We start from the raw sequence: 26,589 nt of genomic DNA, 5'->3' as shown, positions 1-26,589 counted from the left end.
TATTGAGGTGCAATATTTAAGTTGTACAGAAACTCATTGGATGTTCTCGCAGACAGATATAACTAAGCAGCAGCGTGTCAGGGCATGCGTTACTGAATACAATGTCAACAATACTATGGCTGTCCATGGCACCACACTGTCAAACACTGCAGAAAACACTTGCCCTATGTGAAAGCTATAGGTGGCTCAACTAGTAGACTATGTCATGCAGGCTGATCTCCATGATAAACTGTAGCCATGGACTTCAACTCTGGAACTCCATACTAGAACTGCTGTACGTCAACACCGAACATGAACTGTTCATTGCTATTTGCGGTCACTGCTTCTCACAGCATGGAAGTCCAGCTCACTACTGGTGGCAAGTATGTTTCTAACTGGGCCATACTTGTGGTTAGTGGTGAACTTCAAAGCACCATCCACGATGCCAGCTGGAAACTGTCTCAACATACCAGATTTTATCATTTTAAAATTTGGTTGCTTGGAAATCAAGCAAATGTGTTCAGTAGATTGCCAGTGGGAGGAATGGGAAGGATCAGGGGCATTCATAAAGCTGGCCACGGCACAGTTTTGTTCTAACAAAACTTCACAAACATTTCCCTTCCACCAAGCATTGTTATACATACAAGCAACTTACTACCCAGGCTGTAACACTGTAATGAAGCAGTTGCAAATTTTTCATCTGCTTCAAATGCATCAGTGTGAATGCTGCAGCATCACTATTAATTATGATGTTTCTCTGATCTAGTTTGAAACAGTAGGCTTTAACTGGTGATTTTCACCTTTCCCAGAAGTTGTGTGGCCTTTGGCAAAGCTTCTTTTGTGACCAAACTGATTTTGTTAAAATTTCTTTCTGTATAACATAGAAAGACGTGATCCTTGAAACGCTGTCATTGCAGAGCTTAGACAGATCTAGAAGTGACTATATTTGTAACAATATTATGAGAAGGAATGTTGCTACTCACCATGTAGTGGAGATGCTGAGCTGCAGATACGCACAAAAAAAAAAAGATTTTCCCACTTAAAGCTTTTGGTCAGTGGCCTTTGTCAACAATAGATACGCACACACACACACACACACACACACACACACACACACACACACACACACACACACACACAAATGCAACTCACACACTCAACTGCAGTCTCAGGCAACTGAAAACACACTGCAAGCAGCAGCACCAGTGCATGATGGGAGTGGCAACTGGGTGGGAGAAAGTAGGAGGCTGGGGCAGGGAGGGGAAGGTGTAGTAGGGTAGGGATGGTGGACAGTGAGGTGCTGCAGATTAGGTGGCTGGAGGGGAGAGGTGGAGAGGGGGGGGGGATGTAGCAGAAAAGGAGAGAAATAGAGAGGAATAAATAATAAAATAAAATCAATAAAAAAGTCTGGGTGTAGTGGTGGAATAACGGCAGCTTAGTGCTGGAACAGGATCAGGGAAGGGGCTGGATGGGTGAGGCCAGTGACCAACAAAGGCTGAGGCCAGAAGGGTTATGGGAATGTAGGATGTATTGCAGGCCTGAGGATGGATAAGTGTGAGGAAGGGGGAAGGTAGATGTGACTGGATGGTGGAATTAGTGGGTGCGAACTGGGATAGAATGGAGAAAGAGTCGGAGGTGGGGAGGGATTCTTAAGATGAGATACAATATCATGTGGCACTGGAAAGGTGTGGGAGTAAAAATCCAAAAATATGTGAAATGACACAAGGAGAATAATCAATATGAAAGTATAGGATTGATTATATCAGAGGGAGTACTGTGGGACATAAGATGCTGCACCAACAATCAGCTTGGTCTTGTAGCTATCTGTTGTGCACGGCTGGGATAGTTGATACAATGTGGCTAGTAAGTAGTGTGTGCAGTGCAGTTTATAAGGCGATGAGAGAAACACAGGTGTGTGATTTACAAACTAAGCTGCAACCACTGTGCTGCATTCTATGTAGGCATGACAACCAACAAGCTGTCTGTTTGCATGAATGGCCACCGACAAACTGTGGCCAAGAAACAAATGGACCACCCTCTTGCTGAACACACTGCCAAACATGATATCTTTCATTTCAGTGACTGCTTCACAGCCTGTGCCATATGGATCCTTCCCACCAACACCAGCTTTTCTGAATTGCACAGGTGGGAACTTTCCCTGCAATACATCCTACATTCCCGTAACCCTGCTGGCCTCAACCTTCATTAGTCTCTGTCCTCACCCATCCAGCCCCTTCCCTGCTCCCATTGCAACACTACACAGCCGTCATTCCACCACCAAACACAGACTTTTTTAATTTATTTTATTTTATTTTTTATTTTCCTCCTTTTCTGCTACTTCCCCCCCCCCCCCTCCCCACCACTCCCCTGCACACCGCCCAACCTGCAGCACTCCACTGTCCGCCACCCCCACCCTACTTTCCCTCTCCCTCCCCACCCAGCCTCCTCCTTTCCCCCACCCTGTCACCAGTCCCATGATGCTGCTGGTCGCAGTGTGGTTTCAGTTGCCTGAGACTGCAGTCGTGTGTGTGAGTTGCGTTTGCGAGAGTGTGTGTGCGTGTGTGTGTCTATTGTTGTCAAAGGATATTGGCCAAAAGCTTTAAGTGTGAAAATCTTTCTGTTGTGCCTATCTACAACTCAGCATCTCCATTATATGGTGATAGAAACTTTTCTTCTCATAATATTGTTACATTCCATCCTGGATTTTCCAGTGTCAGTATTTGGTTATACTGTATTAAAGCCTCTGCAAACAGGCATGAGCTGCTAGTCCTTCAAATGTTCCTCTGATTCCATCACGAGGAGATTTTCCCTGTCAGGTTCTAAAGAAATTCCAACTCAGCAGAAAAAAGTCCTCTTAATGCAGACATAAACTGATAAAATTCTTGTATTTGGCTGCATATCCATTACTAAAGTAGTGAATGTGCTTGATTTCTCCTTGATTTCCAGACAAGGTAGTCAAACATAGTTCTACCAGTATAGATACTCACCTAACTGATATTATTAATACTTATTTCAGGACAGGGGTGTTCCCATCAAAACTAAAACTCTCCATAATAAACCCACTTCACAAAAAGGATAGTACAGCTGACATAAATAATAATAGGCCAGTGTCATTATTGTCAGGTTTCTCTAAAGTAATTGAAAGAGTAATGTATGAAAGGCTAGCTCACTTCCTGAATAAAAACAAAATACTGACTAATGCTCAAAACGGGTTTAGAAAGAACAGATCCACAGAAACGACAGTTTTCCAATTCATGAAAATGGTTCTAAATGCCTTGGACAAGAATGAATTAAGCTGTGGAATATTCTTAGATTTATCTAAAGCATTTGATTTAATCAGCCATGACTTATTGTTTATGAAACTAGAATGTCATGGGGTCTGGGGTCTTGCCTTCAAATGGTTCAAGTCTTATGGCTCTGATAGACAACAGAAAGTACAAATATGTCAAGAAGGGAAAGAGTATATTTCAGATTTCACAAATACTGGCTATGGAGTGCCCCAGGGTTCCATGTTAGGCCCTTTGTTGTTTTTGCCGTATATAAACGATTTGCCAAACAATCTGACAGTTGCAGAAATGGTTATGTTTGCTGATGACACTAGCATTTTTATAAAAGTATATACTGAGGATGATCTACAGCAGAGTGTCTCTAGGACAATAAATGAGACAGGAAAATGGTTTAGTGATAATGCTTTGATTATAAATAAGGATAAAACAGTACTGATGAATTTCAATAATATTAAAAGTAAAGCTAGAAAAAGATTAAAAGCTGAGTTAGGGAACTATGTTATTGCACAAGCTCCATACACAAAATTCCTCAATATATGGGTGGATTAGCACTTGAGATGGGAAAAACATTTAGAAGTTTAGAGTAAAAAATTAAGTAAATGCTGCTATGTGCTAACAATGCTTTGGGAATGCTGCAACACTGAATCGTTGCTGTGTGCCTATTATGCTTACGTGATCAATTCGCTTCGATATGGTGTGATCTTCTGGGAAAATACAGGTACGGCAAAACAAGCTTTCAAACTTCAAAAAAGGGCTATTAGAATACTGAAAGGGGTTCCCTGCAGAGTGTCATGCAGGGAAATATTTAAAGAATTTAAAATAATGACTCTTCCTAGCTTATACACCTATGAATGTGTATGCTTTCTGAAAACTCATCAGGAATTTTCAACATTAAATAATCAGGTTCATAACCATGAAACAAGGAACAGGGATGATTTTCACGGAGACACCCACAAAGGAGCACTCTACCATAAAAGTGCAAACTACCAGCCCAATATACATTTTAGTGCATTGTCATCTACAAAAAAGATAATTAAAGAATTTCATAAATTCAAGGTAGATCTCAAACAATTTTTACTAACACATAGTTTTTATAGCATTGAAGAATATCTGAATATGGAAAAGTAATATTATTTATATATACTGATATAAAATATTTGTATTTATTATCCAAGTTTTTGAAACGAGTTAAAGATAAGAAACTATATTGTAATTGACTACATCCACACAATGTATATTGTTAACAGATGAATAAAGAGATTGATTGATTGGTCGTTTTTCTCTTGATGAAGGCAATCACAAATAATACAGATGCTGATATTCTAAAGTTTTATACCACCAAAGTAAACCACCTTGGAATGGAATGTGGCTTGGATGTTCTCCCAATGAAACCCTTAAACAGTCTCTCAAATGACATATGAATAGTTTGCAGCGAAATCCATCAAAATGATTACTTCAATATCTTCAAGATTTTCTTTCCGCTGCCTCGGGTATGAGTTTTGGTGTTTTGAAACGAAATAGTGGCTTGCCATACAACGAATTTTTAGAGCCATTTCCTCTATAAACTACTCTAGATTTGTGTGACATGTCTCTGGCATATCCCTGGCAGTATAAACCCACTGTTTTTATTCTTTCATTTCTTGTGGATCATAGTTGAAAACAACTATTAAATAAGCTTATGGCTCAGGTTTTCCAAGACATTGTTCATAGCATTGCAGCATGCAGTCCTATGATTCTAAACAGCACACAAATTTCTTGATTGGTTCCTTATAGTCACCATCAATGAAAGGTGCTGGATCTAACACCAGTTTGGTATTCTGTGGTATTACACACACACAAACTGTATGTGTACCACAGCACCGCTTCGGCCTGAGTTCACATATTTTTGGGAAACCCAATTCACTACCATATTGCTTACTTTGAATATTTCTTTCAAGTTTTAAAGCAGTAGTTATTCCTGCTCATGAACTTTTTCACCATCTTTTCCTACTGCTACATAATTATTTTTGCCTGGGCACAGCTGACAAAATTCATCATCTTCAAAGAACCTGAGGACTTCATGTCTGATCTTGTCAGTGAGATTTTTTCCTTTCTCATTTCGCTGGTGTTGTCAAGATGCTAGCCTCCATCTTTAGTTTCCTTGTTTGCTTCAACATCCTTGTAGAAACATTAAATTCTATTGGTGTTCTGCTAGGAGTGAGTCAAAATTTAAACTTTATTGGAGAACTTAAATAATGCACTTCAAGTTTTAGTTCATTATTAAGGTGTCCATATCCTTACATTTCTGGCATTGCTTCACCATTTGTGTTTCTGAACCATCAGTGGATCTCACAACAACAGCAGCTGCTGCTATAGGCTTGGTGATTAAACCTTGTGCTTTCTGATCTTTCTGCTTTATGTAAGCCATTGAATCCCTTTGTCCAGTTCATTGAAGTATAAAAGTTGAATCTGCAAGTGATGCTAGTGCAGTATTCACTCTGCATCAAGTGCCCAATATACCCATATAATCAGTAGACATTGATTCTTGCACATCCTAAGGATGTAGTTACTTATGAATTAATTCTCATCTACATCTGGCACAATGCGTCTTGCAAGTCTTGAAAACTTTGTTAGTCAGCAGTTTCAACTTTTCATTATGAAAAATGTCAACTTTATTTTTTCAAAGTGAATTACAGAAGGTGATTTGCAAAAATTGAAATTTTGTTGTCAGCAGAGGATTATGCTATGAACAATTATTCTGAAAAGTCCAATCCAGATCTAAGTTTTGAAAGCTCCTTGCCCAATGATTACATTTATTTCACTGGCTGAAACTGATTTTTATGGCACTAAAATACTAAAAATTCTTGACAGTCAGTACTAAGCAGATTCAGAAGCATGTAGATTGCGGTAGGTACTGGGAGAAGAAGAGGCTTGCACAGGATAGAGTAGCATGGAGAGCTGCATCAAACCAGTCTCAGGACTGAATACCACAACAACAACAACAACAACAACAAGCTGATTTTTATGACAGTAAAATACCAAAAATTTATGACAGTCAGTGCTATCTCAATGACAAAAAGAAACAACGACCAGCCACTTCTTGGTTTGTTTTACAAAATATATAGAACATAAATTAATTCAGTCACAAAACTTCAAAAGAGTAACCTAATCACAAGATCAACACCAGAGAGAAACTGACAATTTGACATACACATGGAGACTAACAAAACAATTTCAGAAAATTGGATGATTTATTTAACAGAAAGAGCTTCACAAAGCGAAGTCAGTAATGCACTGGCCCACTCTGCCCTAATGCAGGCAGTTATTTGGCTTGGCATCGATTGATAGAGTTGTTGAATGTCCTCCCAAGGAATATTGTGCCAAATTATGTACAATTGGCACACTAGATCACAAAAACCTCAAGCTGGTTAGAATGGCCTGCCCATAATGCTCAAAATATTCTCAATTGGAGAGAGATCTGGTGACCTTGCTGGCCTATGTAGGGTTTGGCAACCATGAAGACAAGCAGTAGAAACTCTTTCTGTGTGTTGAAGGGCATTTTCTTGTGGAAACATAAGCCCATGATGGCTTGCCATGAAGGGCAACAAAATGGGGCATAGAATATTGTCAATGCAATAATGTGCTGTAAGGGTGCAGCAAATGACAAGTAAAGGTGTCCTGTTATGAAATGAAATGGCACTACGGACAATTGCTCCATGTTGTCAGTCTGTATGGTGGGTGACAGGCAGATTGGTACCCCACTGCTGTCAAGGGCACATCCAGACACTTCTTTGCTGGTCACTGGGGCTCAGTTCAGAGCATGACTCATCGCTGAAGACAGTTCTGCTCCAGTTAACAAGATTCTAGGTCCTGAAGACATGCCTGCAAATTCCCTGGACAGTGCTGAGATATCGGACTGACTTGTCATTGATGGTGTCCTTACAGTTCAATTGTACATTGACAATATTCTATGCCCCCGTTTTGTAATCTTTTGTGGCAAGCCATCCTGGGATTACATTTCAGCAAGATAATGCCCACCCGCACATAGTGAGAGTCTCTCTGCTTGTCTTCATGTGTGCCAGCTCCTGCCTTGGACAGCAAGGCTGCTGGATCCCTCCTAGGTTGAGAACATTTGGAGCATTATGGGCAGGGCATACCAAACAGCTCAGGAATTTAATGTTCTAACATGCCAATTGTACAGAATTTGGCACAGGAGGATATTCAAATTCAACAATTCTTATCAGTCACTGCCAAGCCCAATAACTGCTTGCATAAAGGCTGGAGCTGGACCAATGTGTTACTGACTTCTGCAATTTATGAAGCTCTTTCTCTTGAATAACTCATCCAATTATTCTGGAACTGTAATCATTTAGTTATTAGTACATGTACATCACATGTATTGATTTCACTCCCATCCAGATAGTTCCTTCATGGTGTTTTCTCTCTCCTTTTTTTTTTTTTAATGTAGGTATTCCTTCAACAGTGGTGTTAATAAAACATTTGGGCTGTGTTTTCATTAAACTCTTAAATAATGTTTAAAAAAGTATAAAAGCTTTTGGGAGTAGTTTCATCCACAAGTAGTGTCCATTCATTTAATAAGTCAGTCAGGTGCCAGCTATTGGCTGATACACACCTGCAGAGAGGCAAGTCAAGTGTTTTATCTTTTCCCGGGTTTCCCTCATAGTATAATTCTCAATTTTCAATGTTTTTCTGTTTTAGAAGTTTAATCCTATGTTCTTATAAGTGTAGATTCATTCAGTCTGTAGTGCAGTAGTTGCTCATTTCTTTTGTTTTTAAGACAAGCACTAGTTTGTTTAATAAACTAGTCAGTCAGGCCCCAACTCTCGGTCAATACACATATACAGAGCAGCAAGGTAAGTGTTTATATTTTCCTGTCTTTTCCTCATAGTATATTTCTCAAATTTTATGCATATTTTTTTCCGTGTAAGAGCTCTAATCTCATATTTTTGTTCGTGTTAAGTCATTCAGTCTGTATTACAGTTTCCATTTCTTCTGAACAGCCAGCTACATAGCTCAAAAATGCATCAGCATCCATTGGTGACACATCAGGAGGGTAACAAGTTGCAGATCATGGATTTACTTCTCTAGTTAGACTTGTTAGGGTGGGTAAGATGTGTGCATGCCATGTGTGTATGCAGAAGGAGCTGGCTGCAGTTAACAAACAGCTGAATGCATTTTTGGCTGTGGTCAGTCACCTTAAATCTGCTGCCGTGGGGTGTAGTGATGGCAGAGGATATGGCAAGTTGCATGGAACACCTCAGGTGTCACTTGTTACATCCACGGCCTCTTCTGCCATAGCATCTCCTAATGTACCCAATGCAATTGATCCACCCTTGCAGTGAGGTCAGTGATGGCTTGGTAACACATTCCCGTCACTTGAGGTGGAGGGCCAATATGGAGACTGGCCTTCTGGCCTTGCCCATTCACCCTGTGAGAGGACACATCCCCAATGCTGCAGAAGCGTCCAAGCAGGCACACAGAGGGAGGGATTTACTAGTTATCAGGAGCTCCAATGTTAGGCACGTTATGGAGCCCGTTACACAGATAGTGTTCAGAGCTAGAAAGAGAGCCAATGTGCACTCAGTAGATCAGCCTGGGGGCATCATATGAGATGTGGAGGTGGCCCTGCATGTGGCTATTGAGCATTCAGAGTGAAATTGGCTTCCAGTTGTGACTCACGTCAGCACCAACTATGTCTGTAACACAGGTTCTGAGGCCCTCCTCCATTCATAAAGGTGGCTGGCAAGTGGTGAAGGTTGCTGGCCTTGCAGGTGCTGTTCAAGCAAAGTTTGCAAATTTGCAGAATTGTTCCTAGAGCTGATCAGGGTCCTTTGGTTTTGAGCCGAGTGGAGTGTCTCAACCAAAGGCTTCATCAACTCTGTGACAGTATTGGCTACAGATTTCTAGACCTGCATTATCGGATGGAGATTTGTAGGACTCCCCTTGACAGTATGACATTACTCATGGGTGCTTGATACTCGCTACAGTTGAGTTTCCGTGTAGCACATCTCAGCGAGTAAGTGCAATGTGCACTAGTTAACAGATCACATGGCTCATCAAAAGGGGTTGGCTACACACCGATGCTCTAAAGCCCTAATTATTCCACAATATTCCAAAATATGCACTTAGCGAATGATAAAATGTCCACTGAATTATAACAATTTTATGTACATTTGTCCCAGCACAAATTTGTTAGTGGTAGCCTCGTACATATTAACAGTTTTTAGCAGTGCTTCTGATTTCTTAGTAGTAATATTCACTAAAATTGCAATGATTTATGGCACAATATCATTGAGCTAATCATATCACATAAATATCAAAAGTCTTAAAATCTACACAAGTCCTCTTGTTAAGCATATCTCTTAAGTTCACAAAATCACAGTCTGTTGAATTTGCAACACACGTGCCACCCAAACAACAACCTACCAAGACAAGAACGAGTGACCAAAACACCATGTGCTCTGCTTAGCATGCTTACTTATAAACTCAGTCACATGATGACCACTGGAGTCAATGTAGCTGCCTTACTTCTGAACATCACCCAAGTTTTATACTACAATTTTCATACAGATTTATAATCAGTTATGAGTTCATCTAATTACTTTACAGTAAAATATAATTTATATAATCTCAAGAAACTTTTTCAGTATTTCACATTTTGTCAAATGCTGGTAACATCACGATAGGTCACAGGTGCACTACACTAAAGAAGCAGCTACTCAGATAGCAGAGTACTTCTGGAGTGCACATGAGGTTTCTCTTAGGCTAGGTGGTAGTTTGAGGTACTCTGGTGAACACTTTCCATTTGGTATGCAACAAGGGAAATCAGGCCACATACAGAGTAATGACACTTTGACTGTGAAAATTTTATCAGTAAAATGTTGAAGTATTCAAAAGTTCCCAAGTTTACTGCCCTCAGGCAAAGTTCCTACACTCATATTATTCTTAGGATCAAAAGCTGGCTGAAACCCAAAGTGGAAAGCTCTGAGTTATTTAGCAAGTCATGGAAAATATATATGAGAGAGACGGATTAGAGGCCATGGAGGGAGAGTGCTAATTACTGTTGACAAAAATATTGTCGCTATTGAGTTAAAATTTGAGTGTGACAATGAAGTTATCTGGTCACCCAAAACAGATGTAGGTGAAACCAGGTTAGTGTTGGATGTTTTTACTGGCCACCCGATTCCACTGTGACAATTCTAGAGCCATTCAAAGAAAGTCTGTGATCAGTAGCATAAAAACACCCAGATCATGCAATACTAGTTGCAGGTGACTTTAATCTACCAAGTATAGGCTAGGATGTCTATGGATTCAATGTTGTGGGGTATAGGCAGACCATAGTGTGAAGTACTTTTGAACACTTTTTCTGAAAACTGTCTTCAGTTGCTAGTTCAGCAGCCCACATACAATGGAAATATCTTAGACCTTGTAGTCAGAAATAGGCCAGAGCTTATTGACAATGTTGGTATAGAAAGAGGGATTAACAGTCACGGTGTCGTTATAGAAGTTATGGTTATGAAAAATAATAAAGCGCTCCAGAAAGCTAGGCGAGTGTTTCTGCTAGAAAGACCAGATAAACAGTTGTTAGCATCTCACTTAGACAGTGAACTAACATCACACAGTTCCAGTAAGATGGATATAGGGGAGTTACTTGCAATGTTTAAGCAGACTGTAAATCATGGTCTGGATAATTATTTGCCTAGTAAGTGGATTAAGGTTCGAAAGGACTTACCATGGTTCAGTAACAAAATTCAGAAGATGCTGAAGAAGCAGAGGCTGTTACACTTTTGGTTGAAAAGAGAAAACTCATATGAAGACAAGAAAAGGTTAGTACAGATCTATGTCCAAAGCATACAATGACAGCTACCACTGTCACACTAGACAGATCTGGCAGAGAACCTGAGAAAATTCTGGTCCTATGTAAAATCACTAAGCAGGTCCAAAACTTCCATCCAGTCCCTTCGACAAGTCTGTTGTGATAGTTGAAGATAGAAAAAAAGGTGAAGTTTTAAATTTTGTGTTCAGTAACCTGTTCATGCAGGAGAATCACACAAACATACACACTATTTGACCACTGGACAGTTTCCTGTATGGATGACACAGTAGTAAGCATCTGTGGTTTAGAGAAACAACTGAAAAATTTGAAAGCAAATAGTTCACCAGGTCTGAATGGAATCCCAATTCGGTTTTCACAAAGAGTACTCTATGGCATTGGCCCCTTACCTAGCTGGCATTTTTGATGATGCACTTGCCCAGTGTGAAGTCCCAAGTGGAAAAAAGCATAGGTGACTCGTTTATAAAAGAATGGACCCGCAAGATTACAGACCAATATCCCTAGCTTCAGACTGCTGCGAATCCTCAAACTTATTCTCAGTTCGAACGTAATAAATTTTCTTGAGATTGAGAATCTTATGTCCATGAATCAGCACAGTTTTAGAAAGAACTGCTCATGCAAAACTTGCTTGCTCTTTTCTCACGTGATACACTGTGAACTATGGATGAAGGGCAACAGGCAGATTCCGAATTTCTAGATTTTTGAAAAGCATTTGACATGGTGCTCCATTGCAGACCGTTAATGAAGGTAGAACCATATGGAATATGTTCACATGTGTCTGAATAGCTCAAAGAATTTTTAAGTTACAGAACCTAGTAAGTTGTCCTGAATGGCAAGTGTTCATCAGAGGCAAGGTTATTGTGAGGAGTACCCCAGGGAAGCCTAATAGGACTGACGTTGGTTTCTGTATACGTAATTGCTTTGGTGGACAGGATGAGCGGCAGTCTGTGGTTGTTTGCTGATGATGTTGTAGTGTACAGTAAGGTGTCAAAGTTGAGTGATCTTAGGAGCACACAATATGACTTAGACAAAATTTCTAGTTGGATTTGATGAATGACAGCTAGCTCTAAATGTAGAAAAATGTAACTTGATGTGGATGAGTAGAAAAAACAAACCCATAATATTCAGATAAAACATGAATAGTGTTCAGCTTGACACAATCACATCATTTAAAAATCTGGGTATAACGTTGCAAAGTGATATGAAATGGAACGAGCATGTGATGACTGTGATAGTGAAGGTGAATGGTCAACTTCAGTTTATTTGCTGAATTTTGGGAAAGTGTGGTTCATCTTCAAGGGAGACTGCATATAGGATGCTATTCTTGAGTACTGCTTGAGTGTTTGGGATCCGTTCCAGGTCAGATTAAAGGAAGACATCAAAGCAATTCAGAGGCGGGCAGCTAAATTTGTTATCTGTAGGTTCGAATTACATGTAAGTGTTGCAGAGATGCTCTGGGAACTTGGACGAGAGTCTCTAGAGGGAAGATGATGTTCTTTTCAAGGAACACTACTAAGAAAATTTAGAGAAGCAGCATTTGAAACTGACTGCTGAACAATTCTACTGCTGCCAATATACATTGCACGTAAAGACCACTAAGATAAGATGTGAGAAATTAGGGCTTATACAGAGGCCTACACTATATTTTTCGAGTGGAACAGGAAAGGAAATGACTAGTAGTTGTACCTGTACCTTCTGATATGTGCTGTATGGTAGCTTGTGAATTATAGGTACAGATGTAGATAAGTAGACTTGAGTCTAAAATTAAGCTATGATGGGAAATCAAAAAATAAAGGGACTTTTGAGAAAAGGGATATTTATTCTAATGATAGAAAACTGAAACATACATAATTTTTCTACATAATGCCCCTGCACCTCAGTGCACTTTGTTCAGTGGTTCACAAGTGTTTTGATTCCACCAGAAAAAAAGTTTTCTGGGTGAAACTGTAACCTATTTTGCACTGCATCAATGACTTCTAAATTTCTTATAAATCTTTTTCACTGGAGCACACCCTTCTGTGGCCCAAGCATATGAAAACCACTTAGGGCCAAGTCTCAACTTTATGGTGGGTGTTCCAACAGTTTGAATCACGACTCATTTATTGTTTCAGCCATCCATTTGGCAGAAAGTGGCCAAGCATTGTCTTGATGCAGGATGACACCTTTTTGCAGTTTTCTGTGATGTTTGGATCTAACTGCAGGTTTCATTTTAGTTCAACACATCACAATAGTTCTCACTGTTCATTGTTTCACCTAGTTCATAGTTTCAGCTACCACACCTTACATGTCCCAGAATAGTGTTAACATAATCTTACCAGTTAACGGTTGACATTTAAATTTCTTAACTTCTGGTCATGATGGGTGTTTCCAAATCATGCTCGCAGCCTTACTTTCCAGTTTGTGATGATGCACTCATGTTTCACCTAAGTAATGATCTGCTGTAAAAATTAATCTCCCTTGATAATGGGCCAGATGTTTACAATAGATGTGCATCATTTGCACCTTATGATGCACTGACAGTTCTTTTGGTATCTACTTTGCACATGCTTTCCAAAAATTTAGCCTGTCATATAAGATGAAATACAGTGAACCATGAGTGACATGTAAAGTATTGGTGATCACCATATCGTCAACAACTTCCAAATTGTTCTCAGTTGTTGACATTGATGGCCTGCCCAATCTTTCCTTATCACATAGAGATGTTCTTCCCTCTGTGAAGTGCTCTATCCATTTGTAGAACTTGAGTGCTCTATCCATTTGTAGATCTTGCTTCATTATAAACAGCTGTCACCATAATGCACTTGAATTCAATGAATAATTTCCACACATATAACACCTTCTGCAAACAATAAATGAACCACTGCCAGTGTTTCCTCCTTGGTGCAGATTGACGATGGAGCTGCCATCAACAATGGAGCTGCCATGTTTCACAGTCTGCTACAATACAGTGACTTACATCCAAATAAGAGCGACACACTGTATAGAACTGTTGCAGACAACAATACTTCAGGCCTTGATACTAGCAGTGTTCCCACCAAGCCCTAGGACAAGAAATTGCAAAAGTCACTTTACTTTTTGACTTCCCCTTGCACATAGCATTTGAAGCTTAAAGATATTCTTTCTACAAACAGAAAAATAAAAATAATGATCTAATAGTATTTTACGTAGTGATTCAACTTGTAAGCTACTTCACGACAATTTTCACCACTCCCACAATACATGATATAGTAGTGTATTCTATTTAATTCAGCGAATGATGACCAATTTATTAAATTAACTACATTTTGCAAGCACTACAAAATATGTTGGTCTTCATGATTTTTTCATGTACTACATGGGGCCTTGTCATCAGTGGAGAGCTTTTCTAGTACTTTTTAGTGATGTTTAGATGCCGGGCAAACTCGCAGCCAATTGGACAGCTATGCACTAGAGATGGTGCTTCAAACTGCATCCAGATGCCATAGCTTACTATTATAAAAATAAAAATATTCTGTGTTGTAAAGAGAGGCATAAGTTTATATTGAGACTTGTATCAGGTCAGCTGTATAGTCACAGTTCAGTTCCAACTCATAATTGATTTTACACTTAGCAATAAGTTACCAACATTGCAATCTCTAGAGAGTAAATCAGTGTGAAGTCATTAATGGAGAAAAGTATTTTTGGTGCTGGTGTCTACCCATATGAAAGTAGATAAAATATCATGCACTTCTTGATATTGTGATACTGTAGATGATTACAAGAGAAGTAATTAGTTACCAATCGCTGTATAAACTGCAAGATAAACAATATCTATGAATACCATATATCAGGACAAATGCTTCTTATAGTCTGTTAATGTCTAGTTGTTCTAATGGATGAGGCCCACTAATGTTGAAAACTGAAAAAGTATAAGACTTAGCAAGGACAATGGTAATTTTCAGCGAAAACACAACATTTTAATTACATTACAACAATATCAGTTAGGTGAATCTGAATGTAGACAGTAACACAAAATTGCTAGAAAGGCATGATGTACAATCTTTGGTTGCTATGACAACAATATCAATGATATACTACTAATATGCAGATTTCTAATTGGCAGTTTCAGAGCTCACTTATATGCAAAAGTATTCTGGGCCCACAGTTCAATTGCAAAAGTGACCAAAACAATCTGCTAACATGTAGCTCAACTGTCCAGATAACTGTGGAGTACAGTCCTTGTGAAGCAACAGTATGTATAATACACAGATAGCACATAGTTATATGCGACCTTTATGAGCAGGAGGAGCATACCATTAAATGTGGGGACTGTGATAGGACTAAAAATTGTGGGTAAAAATTGTGGAATAACACACTTATTTGGAAAGGAAGAAACATTTGAAGGGAAAGAATATGTATGGCACAAACAAGGTATATCCTGAAGAGACAATATACACTCCTGGAAATTGAAATAAGAACACCGTGAATTCATTGTCCCAGGAAGGGGAAACTTTATTGACACATTCCTGGGGTCAGATACATCACATGATCACACTGACAGAACCACAGGCACATAGACACAGGCAACAGAGCATGCACAATGTTGGCACTAGTCCAGTGTATATCCAACTTTCGCAGCAATGCAGGCTGCTATTCTCCCATGGAGACGATCGTAGAGATGCTGGATGTAGTCCTGTGGAACGGCTTGCCATGCCATTTCCACCTGGCACCTCAGTTGGACCAGCGTTCGTGCTGGACGTGCAGACCGCGTGAGACGACGCTTCATCCAGTCCCAAACATGCTCAATGGGGGACAGATCCGGAGATCTTGCTGGCCAGGGTAGTTGACTTACACCTTCTAGAGCACATTGGGTGGCACGGGATACATGCGGACGTGCATTGTCCTGTTGGAACAGCAAGTTCCCTTGCCGGTCTAGGAATGGTAGAACGATGGGTTCGATGACGGTTTGGATGTACCATGCACTATTCAGTGTCCCCTCGACGATCACCAGAGGTGTACGGCCAGTGTAGGAGATCGCTCCCCACACCATGATGCCGGGTGTTGGCCCTGTGTGCCTCGGTCGTATGCAGTCCTGATTGTGGCGCTCACCTGCACGGCACCAAACACGCATACGACCATCATTGGCACCAAGGCAGAAGAGACTCTCATCGCTGAAGACGAAACGTCTCCATTCGTCCCTCCATTCACGCCTGTCGCGACACCACTGGAGGCGGGCTGCACGATGTTGGGGCGTGAGCGGTAGACAGCCTAACGGTGTGTGGGACCGTAGCCCAGCTTCATGGAGACGGTTGTGAATGGTCCTCGCCGATACCCCAGGAGCAACAGTGTCCCTAATTTGCTGGGAAGTGGCGGTGCGGTCCCCTACGGCACTGCGTAGGATCCTATGGTCTTGGCCTGCATCCGTGCGTCGCTGTGGTCCGGTCCCAGGTCAACGGGCACGTGCACCTTCCGCCGACCACTGGCGACAACATCGATATACTGTGGAGACCTCATGCCCCACGTGTTGAGCAATTCGGCGGTACGTCCACCCAGCCTCCCGCATGCCCACTATACGCCCTCGCTCAAAGTCCGTCAACTGCACATACGGTTCACATCCACGCTGTCACGGCATGCTACCAGTGTTAAAGATTGCGATGGAGCTCCGTATTCCACGGCAAACTGGCTGACACTGACGGCGGCGGTGCACAAATGCTGCGCAGCTAGCGCCATTCGACGGCCAACACCGCGGTTCATGGTGTGTCCGCTGTGCCGTGTGTGTGATCATTGCTTGTACAGCCCTCTCGCAGTGTCCGGAGCAAGTATGGTGGGTCTGACACACCGGTGTCAATGTGTTCTTTTTTCCATTTCCAGGAGTGTACAAGCAAGAAGATGAAGTTCAAGCAATAATACAAAGTTGCAAGAAAAGAAGAAGAAACCATTTAGGGGGGATTTATTTGTCCTGGTGGAAAAAATAATGTGACTCAGCACTCCCACACCACATGGTACAATTTTTTCAAAAAATGATTAAAAATTTACTAAATTAATTATATTTCACAAATGCTACAAAATCTGTATATATTTTTTTCTTACTGAACTGATCCATCTCTGACATGCTTACAAGGATACAAAGTGTGACAGTGCATTCTTTTTGTGTTTGATATTACAATCAATGTGATTTTTCAATGAAATCATTATATACATGATAATCTTACTAAAATGGCAAACATAATATTAGCAATTAAGAAAAGATAGAGTGCTACTTAATGTAAAGAAGACATGTCAAGTTGCAGACAGGCATGATCAAAAGACAGTCACATGTAGATTTTGGCCACAGCCTTAGTTAGTAAAGAGAGATAAACACACAATGTTCACCCACACAAATGCACACATACAAGCAAGCGCACCTCACACACACACACAACTGCCAACTCCAGCATCTCGGGCTGGAATGCAGCACCATGTGCAGTGCAAGCAGCAATTTGAAAGGGAGGAGAAGGGAAAGGGGAAGTAGGGTAAGCATGGGGAGAGAGACGAATGCTGTCTGTTGGAGTGTGCAGGGACAAGACTCCACAGGCACAGTATCAGGAGGTTGTGGGGCAGGGAGATGGGGGGAAAAAGGAACAAAAATGAGAGGAGTGGGAAAAGATGAATGTAAATGAAGACCTATGCCAGTTGTCTGACTCTAATAAAAACAGCATCTACCATCAAGATACTATTTCCGTGATACAAATAGACCTGCAGCCCCTTCTTAAAATCTCAAGCCCCTCAATCCATAGAACTTCTTACCCCACCCAAACTGCGCCCCCCCCCCCCCCCCACCTGTAACCTTCTTTCTAACATCCACAAACCCAGTCAGGCTGGCTGTCCCATTCCTGGCTTCAAAGGATGCATAAAATGTATATCTGTCTTAGTTGATCAATGCCTGCAATCTACAGCACAAAGACTTCCCTCCTATATTAAAGATTCCAACCATTTCTTGGATTATCCAAAATCTGTGCCTGTCCCACGTCCATCATACACATTGATTATCGCCACAGATGCCATCTCCCTCTGTACCAACTGTCCCATGTACATGGCCTGCCTGCTGCTGAGCATTTCATCAGTGAGTGCCCACCTGATTCCGAGTCTATGACATCCTTCCTGCTCACCTTAATCAACTGTATACATACAAATAAGTACTTTACCTTAGTGGCAGACATACAAACATATCAGGGGGACAACTGTAGGAACCAGGATGGCACCTTCTCATGTTAACCTCTTCATTGATTACTTGGAGGAGGCTTTTCTGTGAACAATAAGCATTTAGCTCTTGGCGTGGTTTAGATACACTGATGACATCTTTTAGCAGAGATGCTGAGTCGCAATAGGCACAAAAAAAAGATTCACACAATTATTGCTTTCGGCCATTAAGGCCTTTGCCAACAATAGACACACATACACACAGTCACACACACACTCATGTAAATGCAACTCGCACACACGTCTGCAGTCTCAGGCAACTGAAACCACCAGTGTAGCTGTATCTGTTTCCAATTCAAATCTGCTCTCTGTGCACATGGTATACAATTCTTGACATACTGATCCACATCTACTTTCCTACCTCTCCACCAATACCTCTTTGCCACTCTCCTACTCATCACTCTACACCCTCCACGACGAGATAACACATGATCGTGTGCTTCCTTTAAAACCTCATTCCTCAGCTTCACTGGCACTACTACCCTTGGCCCTAACTTCATTTCCCTGCACAGGAGACCATCATGCATATTAAATTGTGGCTGTGTCTGATACAATTTACAATCATTGTCTGTTTCCTGTAATTCTTGCTATACCGCTAGGTCATAACCTATGACTTCTACTTTTGCAACCTTTCTTCTTAGTGCATCCACTTTACCGTGCTTTTTCCCAGGCTTTTGCACCATCTCATAGTCGAATTCACTAAGCCTCACAGCCCATCTAGCGAGTCTAGTGGATGGATCCTTCAACCTCAACAACCACTTCCAACGCAGCATGATCTGTCACAACCCGAAATCTTCTCCCATATCAATAACATTTAAAATATTTGATTACATAGATTATGCTAAGCATCTCCCCTCTCTCCTGCGTTCACCTGCCTAGACACGTAGGCTACAGGATGTTCTTTCCCATCAATTTCCTGACTAAGAACACACCATAATGCTAGAGTCAATGCTTTGCATTCTAGTATAAACTCATTTTCAAAATCTGGAAACACAAGAACTGGACTGGATGTTAACACTTCTTTCAGTTTGTCAAACATTTTCTGACACTCTTCTGTCCACCCAAATTTCTCGCCCTTTCATAACAATCGCGTCAACGGCTGTGCTAAATCTGCAAAATCCTTCATGAAATTTCGAAAGAAATTGCAAAATCCAATGAATGACTACACTTCCTTAACTGTTTTTGGTTCCCGAAAACCCCTTACAGCCTGAACCAACCTCGGATCTGTTCGCACTCCGTCCTTACTGATAATATGACCCAAATATTTTACTTCTTCTAATGCAAAATGACACTTCTCCAGGCTCAACGTCAAACACACTTCTCTTGACCTTAAACACTGCCTATGTTACTCCATACTAGTTGAAAACACTATAATGTCATCCAAATAGTCAAGACTCCTCCAGGAGTAGAGAACACAGTTTTTGGATGATCCTCTGGAGCCACTTATAACTAATTATAACCACTTGTCAAATCTCTTGTAGAAAAGTACTGGTACTGTCCTAAGTGATCCAAAGTCTCTGATACATTTGGCGTGGGGTATGCGTCCATTACTTCGTTATTATTGAGGTATCGGTAGTCACAACTGAGCCTGTATTTCTTAGTCCCATCGACAGATTTTTTAGGCACAATGACAATGCCCACTCCCCAGCAACTATTACTATGCTCTATAATACCGTCCGAAAGCTGCTGACCAATGAAATCCTCCACAATTGGCTGCAAATATCTCGGTATTCTGTATGGTTTATGGTAAACAGGTGCTTCATTCCCTGTTGGTACCCTATATTGAACTATTGGAGTTACTGGCAATGGCCCTTGCAGAAAAACAAATCCTTAAATTCCCACAATAATTCTTCAAAATGCTCCCTTTCTCCTCCTTTTAAATGCTTAGTTTTGTCATGCAATGCAGTTCTATCAGCAGTTAGTGGTTGATCGCTTCACCTACCTCTCGAACACCAGTCTTTGTCATCTGGCACATCCAAATTTGCTATTAAAACTCCTTTTCTCAACTTTGCGTCTACAGCACTAAAATTATCCACATTCATGGGAACTACTCACCCATCATTCCCCTCCTGTATGTGTACAATACTACATTTCACAAAACAACACAATGGACTCAAAACTTCATTATCTTCCAATGGTTCAATAACACATACTGTACCCACAGGTAGATTCGACTTCACACTTACCCAAAGCAATGTCCTGGTGCCACCACCCACCCACACACACACACACACACACACACACACACACACACACACACACACAAACGTGAATTAAGCGCTAATGCTAATGTACGTGATTCAATTGGTTTGTTCATTATGTTGAACACCCCTCATGACTGCTTTGCATTGACAACAGTTTTCCCTAGCTGAAATAACATTCAACCAAGTTCCACAGTTGTTGTCCAAGGTCAATTTTGGCATGTTGTTGATGCAAGAAATCTACTCCTAGGATCATGTCATAGCACTTGCTTACCCATGGTACTACCTACAAGCATGCATCAAATTGGACTTCCTCCATGCAAAAGTCAACTGTCATCAACTGTCACTGACCCCAAAGGTGTGACCTCCTTATCCCCCACTCCACGCAACCTATAAAGTGGTGGGTCTAACTTCCTTCATCCTATTAAACTCTTTGTAGCTACTGATACTTGCGCCCCTGTGTCCAACAAAATCTTAAACATTTTAGTTCTTGTGGATCCTACCATTTAACATTCCACCTCTACATATGTAGTTGTAGCACTGAAATTAAACAGGAGTTCCCTTAGATGCGTCTTGGGCCCCTCTGCAGTTTAATGATTACCCACCTCTACTAACTCCACTTCACCATTGTCCATGCTGCTGATTTCCACCCCTTCCTCTATTCCTCAGCGATTGGGTACATTGCCTCTGCACGTGTCCCATACAACCACACTTATAACATTTCAAATCTGCTGTAAACACTGTTTGTCTATCACTTACCCCCATTGCCATGTCTGTGTCCTCACTTTGTATTGCCAGCTGAATGTCCGAATACAAATCTTTTGGAGTCCCTTCACACACATTCCACGATATATGCACCGGTAACCCCCTCAAGAATACCTCAAGTGCCCTTTGCTCAGCCTCCTGAAACAGAACACCATTCGCTTCACCACTCTGGCCCAATTCGTAAGTGTACTCATTAATTTCTCTTATTCTGTACGCAAGTTTCTCTACCGTCACCTCCTGCCTCTTCATCATTGTACTCAACCTCTCCCTGAAGTACCGAGCGCTATTCTGTTTCTTTTACCTTTGCAACAGCCTGTCCTTCAACAGCTTAAACTGTCCTGCCTTCTTTAAAGCCTCAGAACACCTTACCATATGTCTTCGCTTCACCCGATAATCTAATCTTGGCTGCCTGTAACAACTGTTCATCAGACCAACCATTCATCATAGCTGAAGTTTCCAAATCCTCCACAAATGCACATCCTCAGATGCCCTGCCCAAAAATGGAATAATCAAACTCACAGCAGCTGGGTCCATCTCCTGCTGCGGCATACAAGACAACAATGACTGATACAATGTGGTTTCCTGCTCACTTATAGATGTTAATTCACTCCTCAACTGTGTATTGTCCACTGTCACTGTGCCACCTTTTCCAACAAAATCCGTACCGCTTCTGGTTATGATACACCTCGCATTCCTGTCTCTGTCATTGTGTTGTTTTCGTTCCCTGTTAATCCCCGAAAAAAAAAACAGTTATGTATAAAAATAACCTGACTCTCTACACCTCAGTATCATCATACTCAGTAACATCATACACCAATACAAAAGTAATCAAATGCCATGAAAAACAACATCTTACTGCCCCAAACACACTAACACTTATTCTGACAAAAAAATAATATGCCTACACAAAACATCTAAAATGGCCTGCCAGGAGCCATTCTCAAAAACACAAAAAAGAAAGAAAAATTCCAACACTCAAAAGCAAACTGGTCAAAACTCACCATATCTTGTGACTGTAATGCAGTAATGGGCTTGAATGTCATACTGTACAGACAATGTCTGCTATTCTGACATCAAATGTAGTGGGAACTTCTGACACCGAATGTAACAGCAACATCAAATGTGGTGGGAAGGAGTAGAACGCACCATATTAAGACTTGTATGTGCTTTCCAAGTGATTTATTGTTCCCAACTACAGTGCCGCATTCTCCTTATTCTGCTCGGTCTGTGTCACTGGATCCCGCAATGCTGAGGACAGCACTTTGCTGTCTGGAAAACGGCTTGGCATGGAATGGGCACGGAATGGCTGCCTCGGCTGTAACTTGCGCGCACAGAAATCTTGCACCAAAATTGCCTTTTCCTATCCCAAATGGTAGCGCTGCTACAATATCAAAGAGTGCAACATAGTCAATGCTGTCAAAATCTTTATTCATATCTACAAATATTATAAACATAGGTTTGCATATCTTCAGCCTATCCTCTGGGATAAGTTATAGGGATAGTGTGGTCCCAGGTGTTCCTGCATTTCTTTGAAACCCAAAGTGATCTTTCTTGAGTTTGGCTTCTGACAGTTGTTTTCATTCTTCTGTAAATAACTCATGTCATTTTGCAATCATGATTCATTAAACTGATGGTCTGGTAATGTTAATACCAGTCAGCATCTACTTTCTTTGAAGTTGGGAATTATTACATTGTTCTTGAAGTTGAGGGCATGTCTCCTGTCTCACTTATCTTGCACACCATGTGAAGTAGTTTAGTCATGGCTGCCTCTCCTGTGGATATCAGCAGTTCTGAGGGAATTTCATCTACTCCACAGACCTTTTTTCCACTTAGGTTTTCTAGTACTCTATCAAATTCTTCTTGCATTATCATATGTCCCATCTCATCTTCACATACTTCCTCTTCTCTTTCATAATATTGTCCTCAAATTCGTTTCCCTTATATAGACCATCTATTTATGCCTCCTGCCTTTCACCCTTCCCTTCTTTACTTAGTACTGGCATTCCAGCTGAGCTCTTGAATCTCATGCAGCTGCTTTTCTTTTTTCTTAGGTTCTCTTTAATTTTTCTATAGGTGGCACTTACCTTTCACCTAGACATGCAAGCTCCTACAGACTTGCACTTTTGTCCAATCATTGACGATTAGCAGTTTTGAACTTCCTATCAGTCACACTTTTTTAGATGTTGCTATTCCCTTTCATCTGCTTCTTTCATTGCATTTTTATATTTTCTCCTTCCAAAAATTAAACTCAATATCATGTGCGTTGCACAGTGATTAATACTGGGCCTTGTCTTTCACCTACGTGAACCGCTGCTGCCTTCATTATTTCATCTCATAAGAATTGTTACATTCCTCTTATTGTGTTTCCTTTTTGGTACTGCATTGTGTTGAGAATCTAAATGTGAGAAAATATGACAACAATGTGTTACATAATGTGTGTATTTTTTTCAGGACAAGATTCAAGAAGAGCTTCAGAATCTGAACTCCTTAACAGAAGAAATGGAAGAAGCACAGACTAAATTACAAGAAGAATCTCAAAAACGTTATTTGACAGAGCAGGAATGCGAGGAACTGCTGAAACAAGTACAGGAGATTAATGAGAAGGTATACAAAAATTTAGTGAAATAGTTACAAATCTTTGCAGTAATTACTACCTGTTATGACACCTATTTCAATGCTCTGAAGAACTACATTTGATTGTTCATATTTATTTTATTATGTAATGATTAAATAATGGATTATCAATTTTTACATACCTCATGTGACAATTTAGAATGGTGGGAGCAGGAACTTTGAACTTCTCAAGTTTAGTGTAACACAGTCAATGAAATACCTTCTGTTTACAATCTTCATTGCTTCCTTGCATACTTCTGTTTGTCTTTTGACTTTTTAGGGACTTCAGAAAAAACTTAAGTTATGAAGGACTGTGGTTTAGCATCAGATTTGATAAGTTACTGGTTACCTCCATCATATTACATAATGTGACCAAATCTCTGCAAGCTGTATTTTATTTTGTAGTGCAGTGTTTAATAGAGTGTCTGTATCATAATGAATATGTGTCATTGTAAGTACAGGACTTAACATCTTAAAGTCATTTTATTTCTTCTATATAAGGACGGGTCAGCTATGCACATATTTCTTCCTTTCTTTCTTTCTCGGGCCTTTGTCATGCTCCAAGGCGGGGTCTGCTTATTATGGTGGATTTGGCAGTGTTAATTGCAGAGGGTGGCCGGATGCCCTCCCTGCCACCACCCCGAACCCCCCTGGGATGGAAGTAGTGTACCCCAGCTGTCTGCGTCTAGTGTAAGTTATGAAATAGTACAAACGTTTTCAAATGTCTGTGAGTCATGTAACTGAGGCGGACCTTGGGGACCAGCCCGATATTCACCTAACGGGATGTGGAAAACCGCCTAAAAACCACAGCCAGGCTGGCCGGCAAACCGGCCCTCGTTGTTAATCCGCCGGGCGGATTCGATCTGGGGCCAGCGCGCCTACCTGAGTCCAGGAAGCAGTGCATTACCGCTCTGGGCTACTCTGGCAGGTGTCAGCTATGCTCATCTCTGCCTGCACAATAGATTTAAAAAATATACTCACCAAGAATGGCAGGAGAAAACACATACAAGTAAAAGGATATGTACAAGCTTTTTGAGGTAGAAACTTCTTTATCAAGCAGGAGGGTTCAAAGAGAAGGAAGAGGGATGAAGGAAAAGGACTGGCAGGGTTTGGGAAATGAAGAGAATTTCAGAAAAGTCGCCCAGAAAACCAGGACAGGAGAGATGTATTGGACATGATGGGATGAAAAAATTTGTTATTGGGGGCTCCACTGGATGAGATTCGAAAACCTGAGAGCTTAAATGCAGAAGATAGGATAATAAGACAGAGATTACTGATGAAACATCTTGCACGAGTTATTAAGAGCAGAAAGCTAAGTGCATTGCACAGGTGGAGGTCAGAGTCAGAGAGAAATAGACAGCTCAGAAAATAAAAAATATAGAAAACAGAACAAAGAAAGGAACACTTATTTAAGAAATGGCCAAGACCAAAGAAATTAATGTAAAACAAGACTAGGTGGTTGGCAAGCACCAAAAACATGCTGCTGTAGAGCATACTCTTCAACAGGATATTGTGTATTGCCAATATAACCCTCTATCTATGCCCATTCATCCCAACTTATAACTTGGTGGTTGTCATACCAATGTTCAACACCTGCAATGCAGTCAACTCAGTAACATAATAAGAAATGTATGGTACCAGTGGGTGTCAATATCTAAAAGTTGGATATAAATAATTTCATATATACAACTACCCTGCAACAGGAATACATACCCATCAGAGCAGCCTGCATCACCTTAACCAGCACCAACATAGGTCAGTTCTGTGTATCCTTCTTCCGGTGCCATGTACCTGCTGTGTGTGTCTCCCCAGCCCTTCTAAATTCAAATGTGCAGTTCAGATAAAGTGGTACCTGCAATGGAACTGTTCATAAAATTATCACTACTTAAATTAGCTCTCAATAAACTTTGCACATCCAAGTTTGCTGGTTGTAGAAGCTGGCATCATCAGACAGTGCAGTAGACCTTGGGCATCACCCATTCATCTCGTACCATAAAAGGACAGCACATATAGACTGTGGGCTGACTATCAGGTTCAGTGTGTTAGATTGTAAAAAGGCTTATTCATAGATTCCCATGAACCAAAGGGGCACACCATAGAAGGCTATTATCACACCTTTTGGTCTTTATGAAATCCTTTACATACCGTATGGACATAAAAATGCAGAGCAGACTTTGCAAAAGTTCATAGACAACGTTCTTTTCTAGTTTTCCTTTTGCTACACCTAAGTAGAAGATATTTTAGTTTTCTTCATTTCTCAACAAGGACATTGTGATGTTCACCAGTTTTATTTCCTCATTGATTGTCCTCCATATCGACGTACTCTGTTGGTACACTGGCTGCAAAATGGGTGGTGGAAGTTCAACACTGACTACTTTAAATGATGTAGCCAACAGGTTCACATTTGTTTTTCACAGTTCTTCACTTTCACTGTTCACAACCCCCCAATATTACACAATTATATGGGCAGTGCACTATTGTTTAACTTTCAATAAGCCTCATTAATAGTTTGGAGCAAACATCAACATATTGCTACAATAGTTCACTGTTGAACATCTAAGACCAGTAAAAACCTAACCACATGGTTCTTGCCACATAATACAGTGTATATTGAGCTGACATTGTCACTGTTTTAGCACATGGCCTATTACTCTTATTTTGGAGTTAAGTGGACGCATTGTTATTGATCTAGCCAATAAGGGTTCCTCGTCTG

At 40.7% G+C, this 26,589-nt stretch overlaps 1 protein-coding gene across 1 annotated transcript in view; it reads left to right on the top strand.

The window, feature by feature from the left end:
• The window catches only part of LOC126365978 (putative leucine-rich repeat-containing protein DDB_G0290503), a 298,195-nt gene that overhangs the window by 234,565 nt on the left and 37,041 nt on the right, over positions 1–26,589 (top strand). Inside the window, exon 11 of the mRNA XM_050008785.1 lies at positions 23,715–23,867. Coding sequence (XP_049864742.1) covers positions 23,715–23,867 — 153 coding nt within the window. The remainder of the gene's footprint in view (positions 1–23,714; positions 23,868–26,589) is intronic.

Source organism: Schistocerca gregaria, chromosome 4, assembly GCF_023897955.1.
Source record: "Schistocerca gregaria isolate iqSchGreg1 chromosome 4, iqSchGreg1.2, whole genome shotgun sequence".
NCBI lineage: Eukaryota > Metazoa > Arthropoda > Insecta > Orthoptera > Acrididae > Schistocerca > Schistocerca gregaria.
This window is presented reverse-complemented; position numbering and strand designations above follow the sequence as displayed.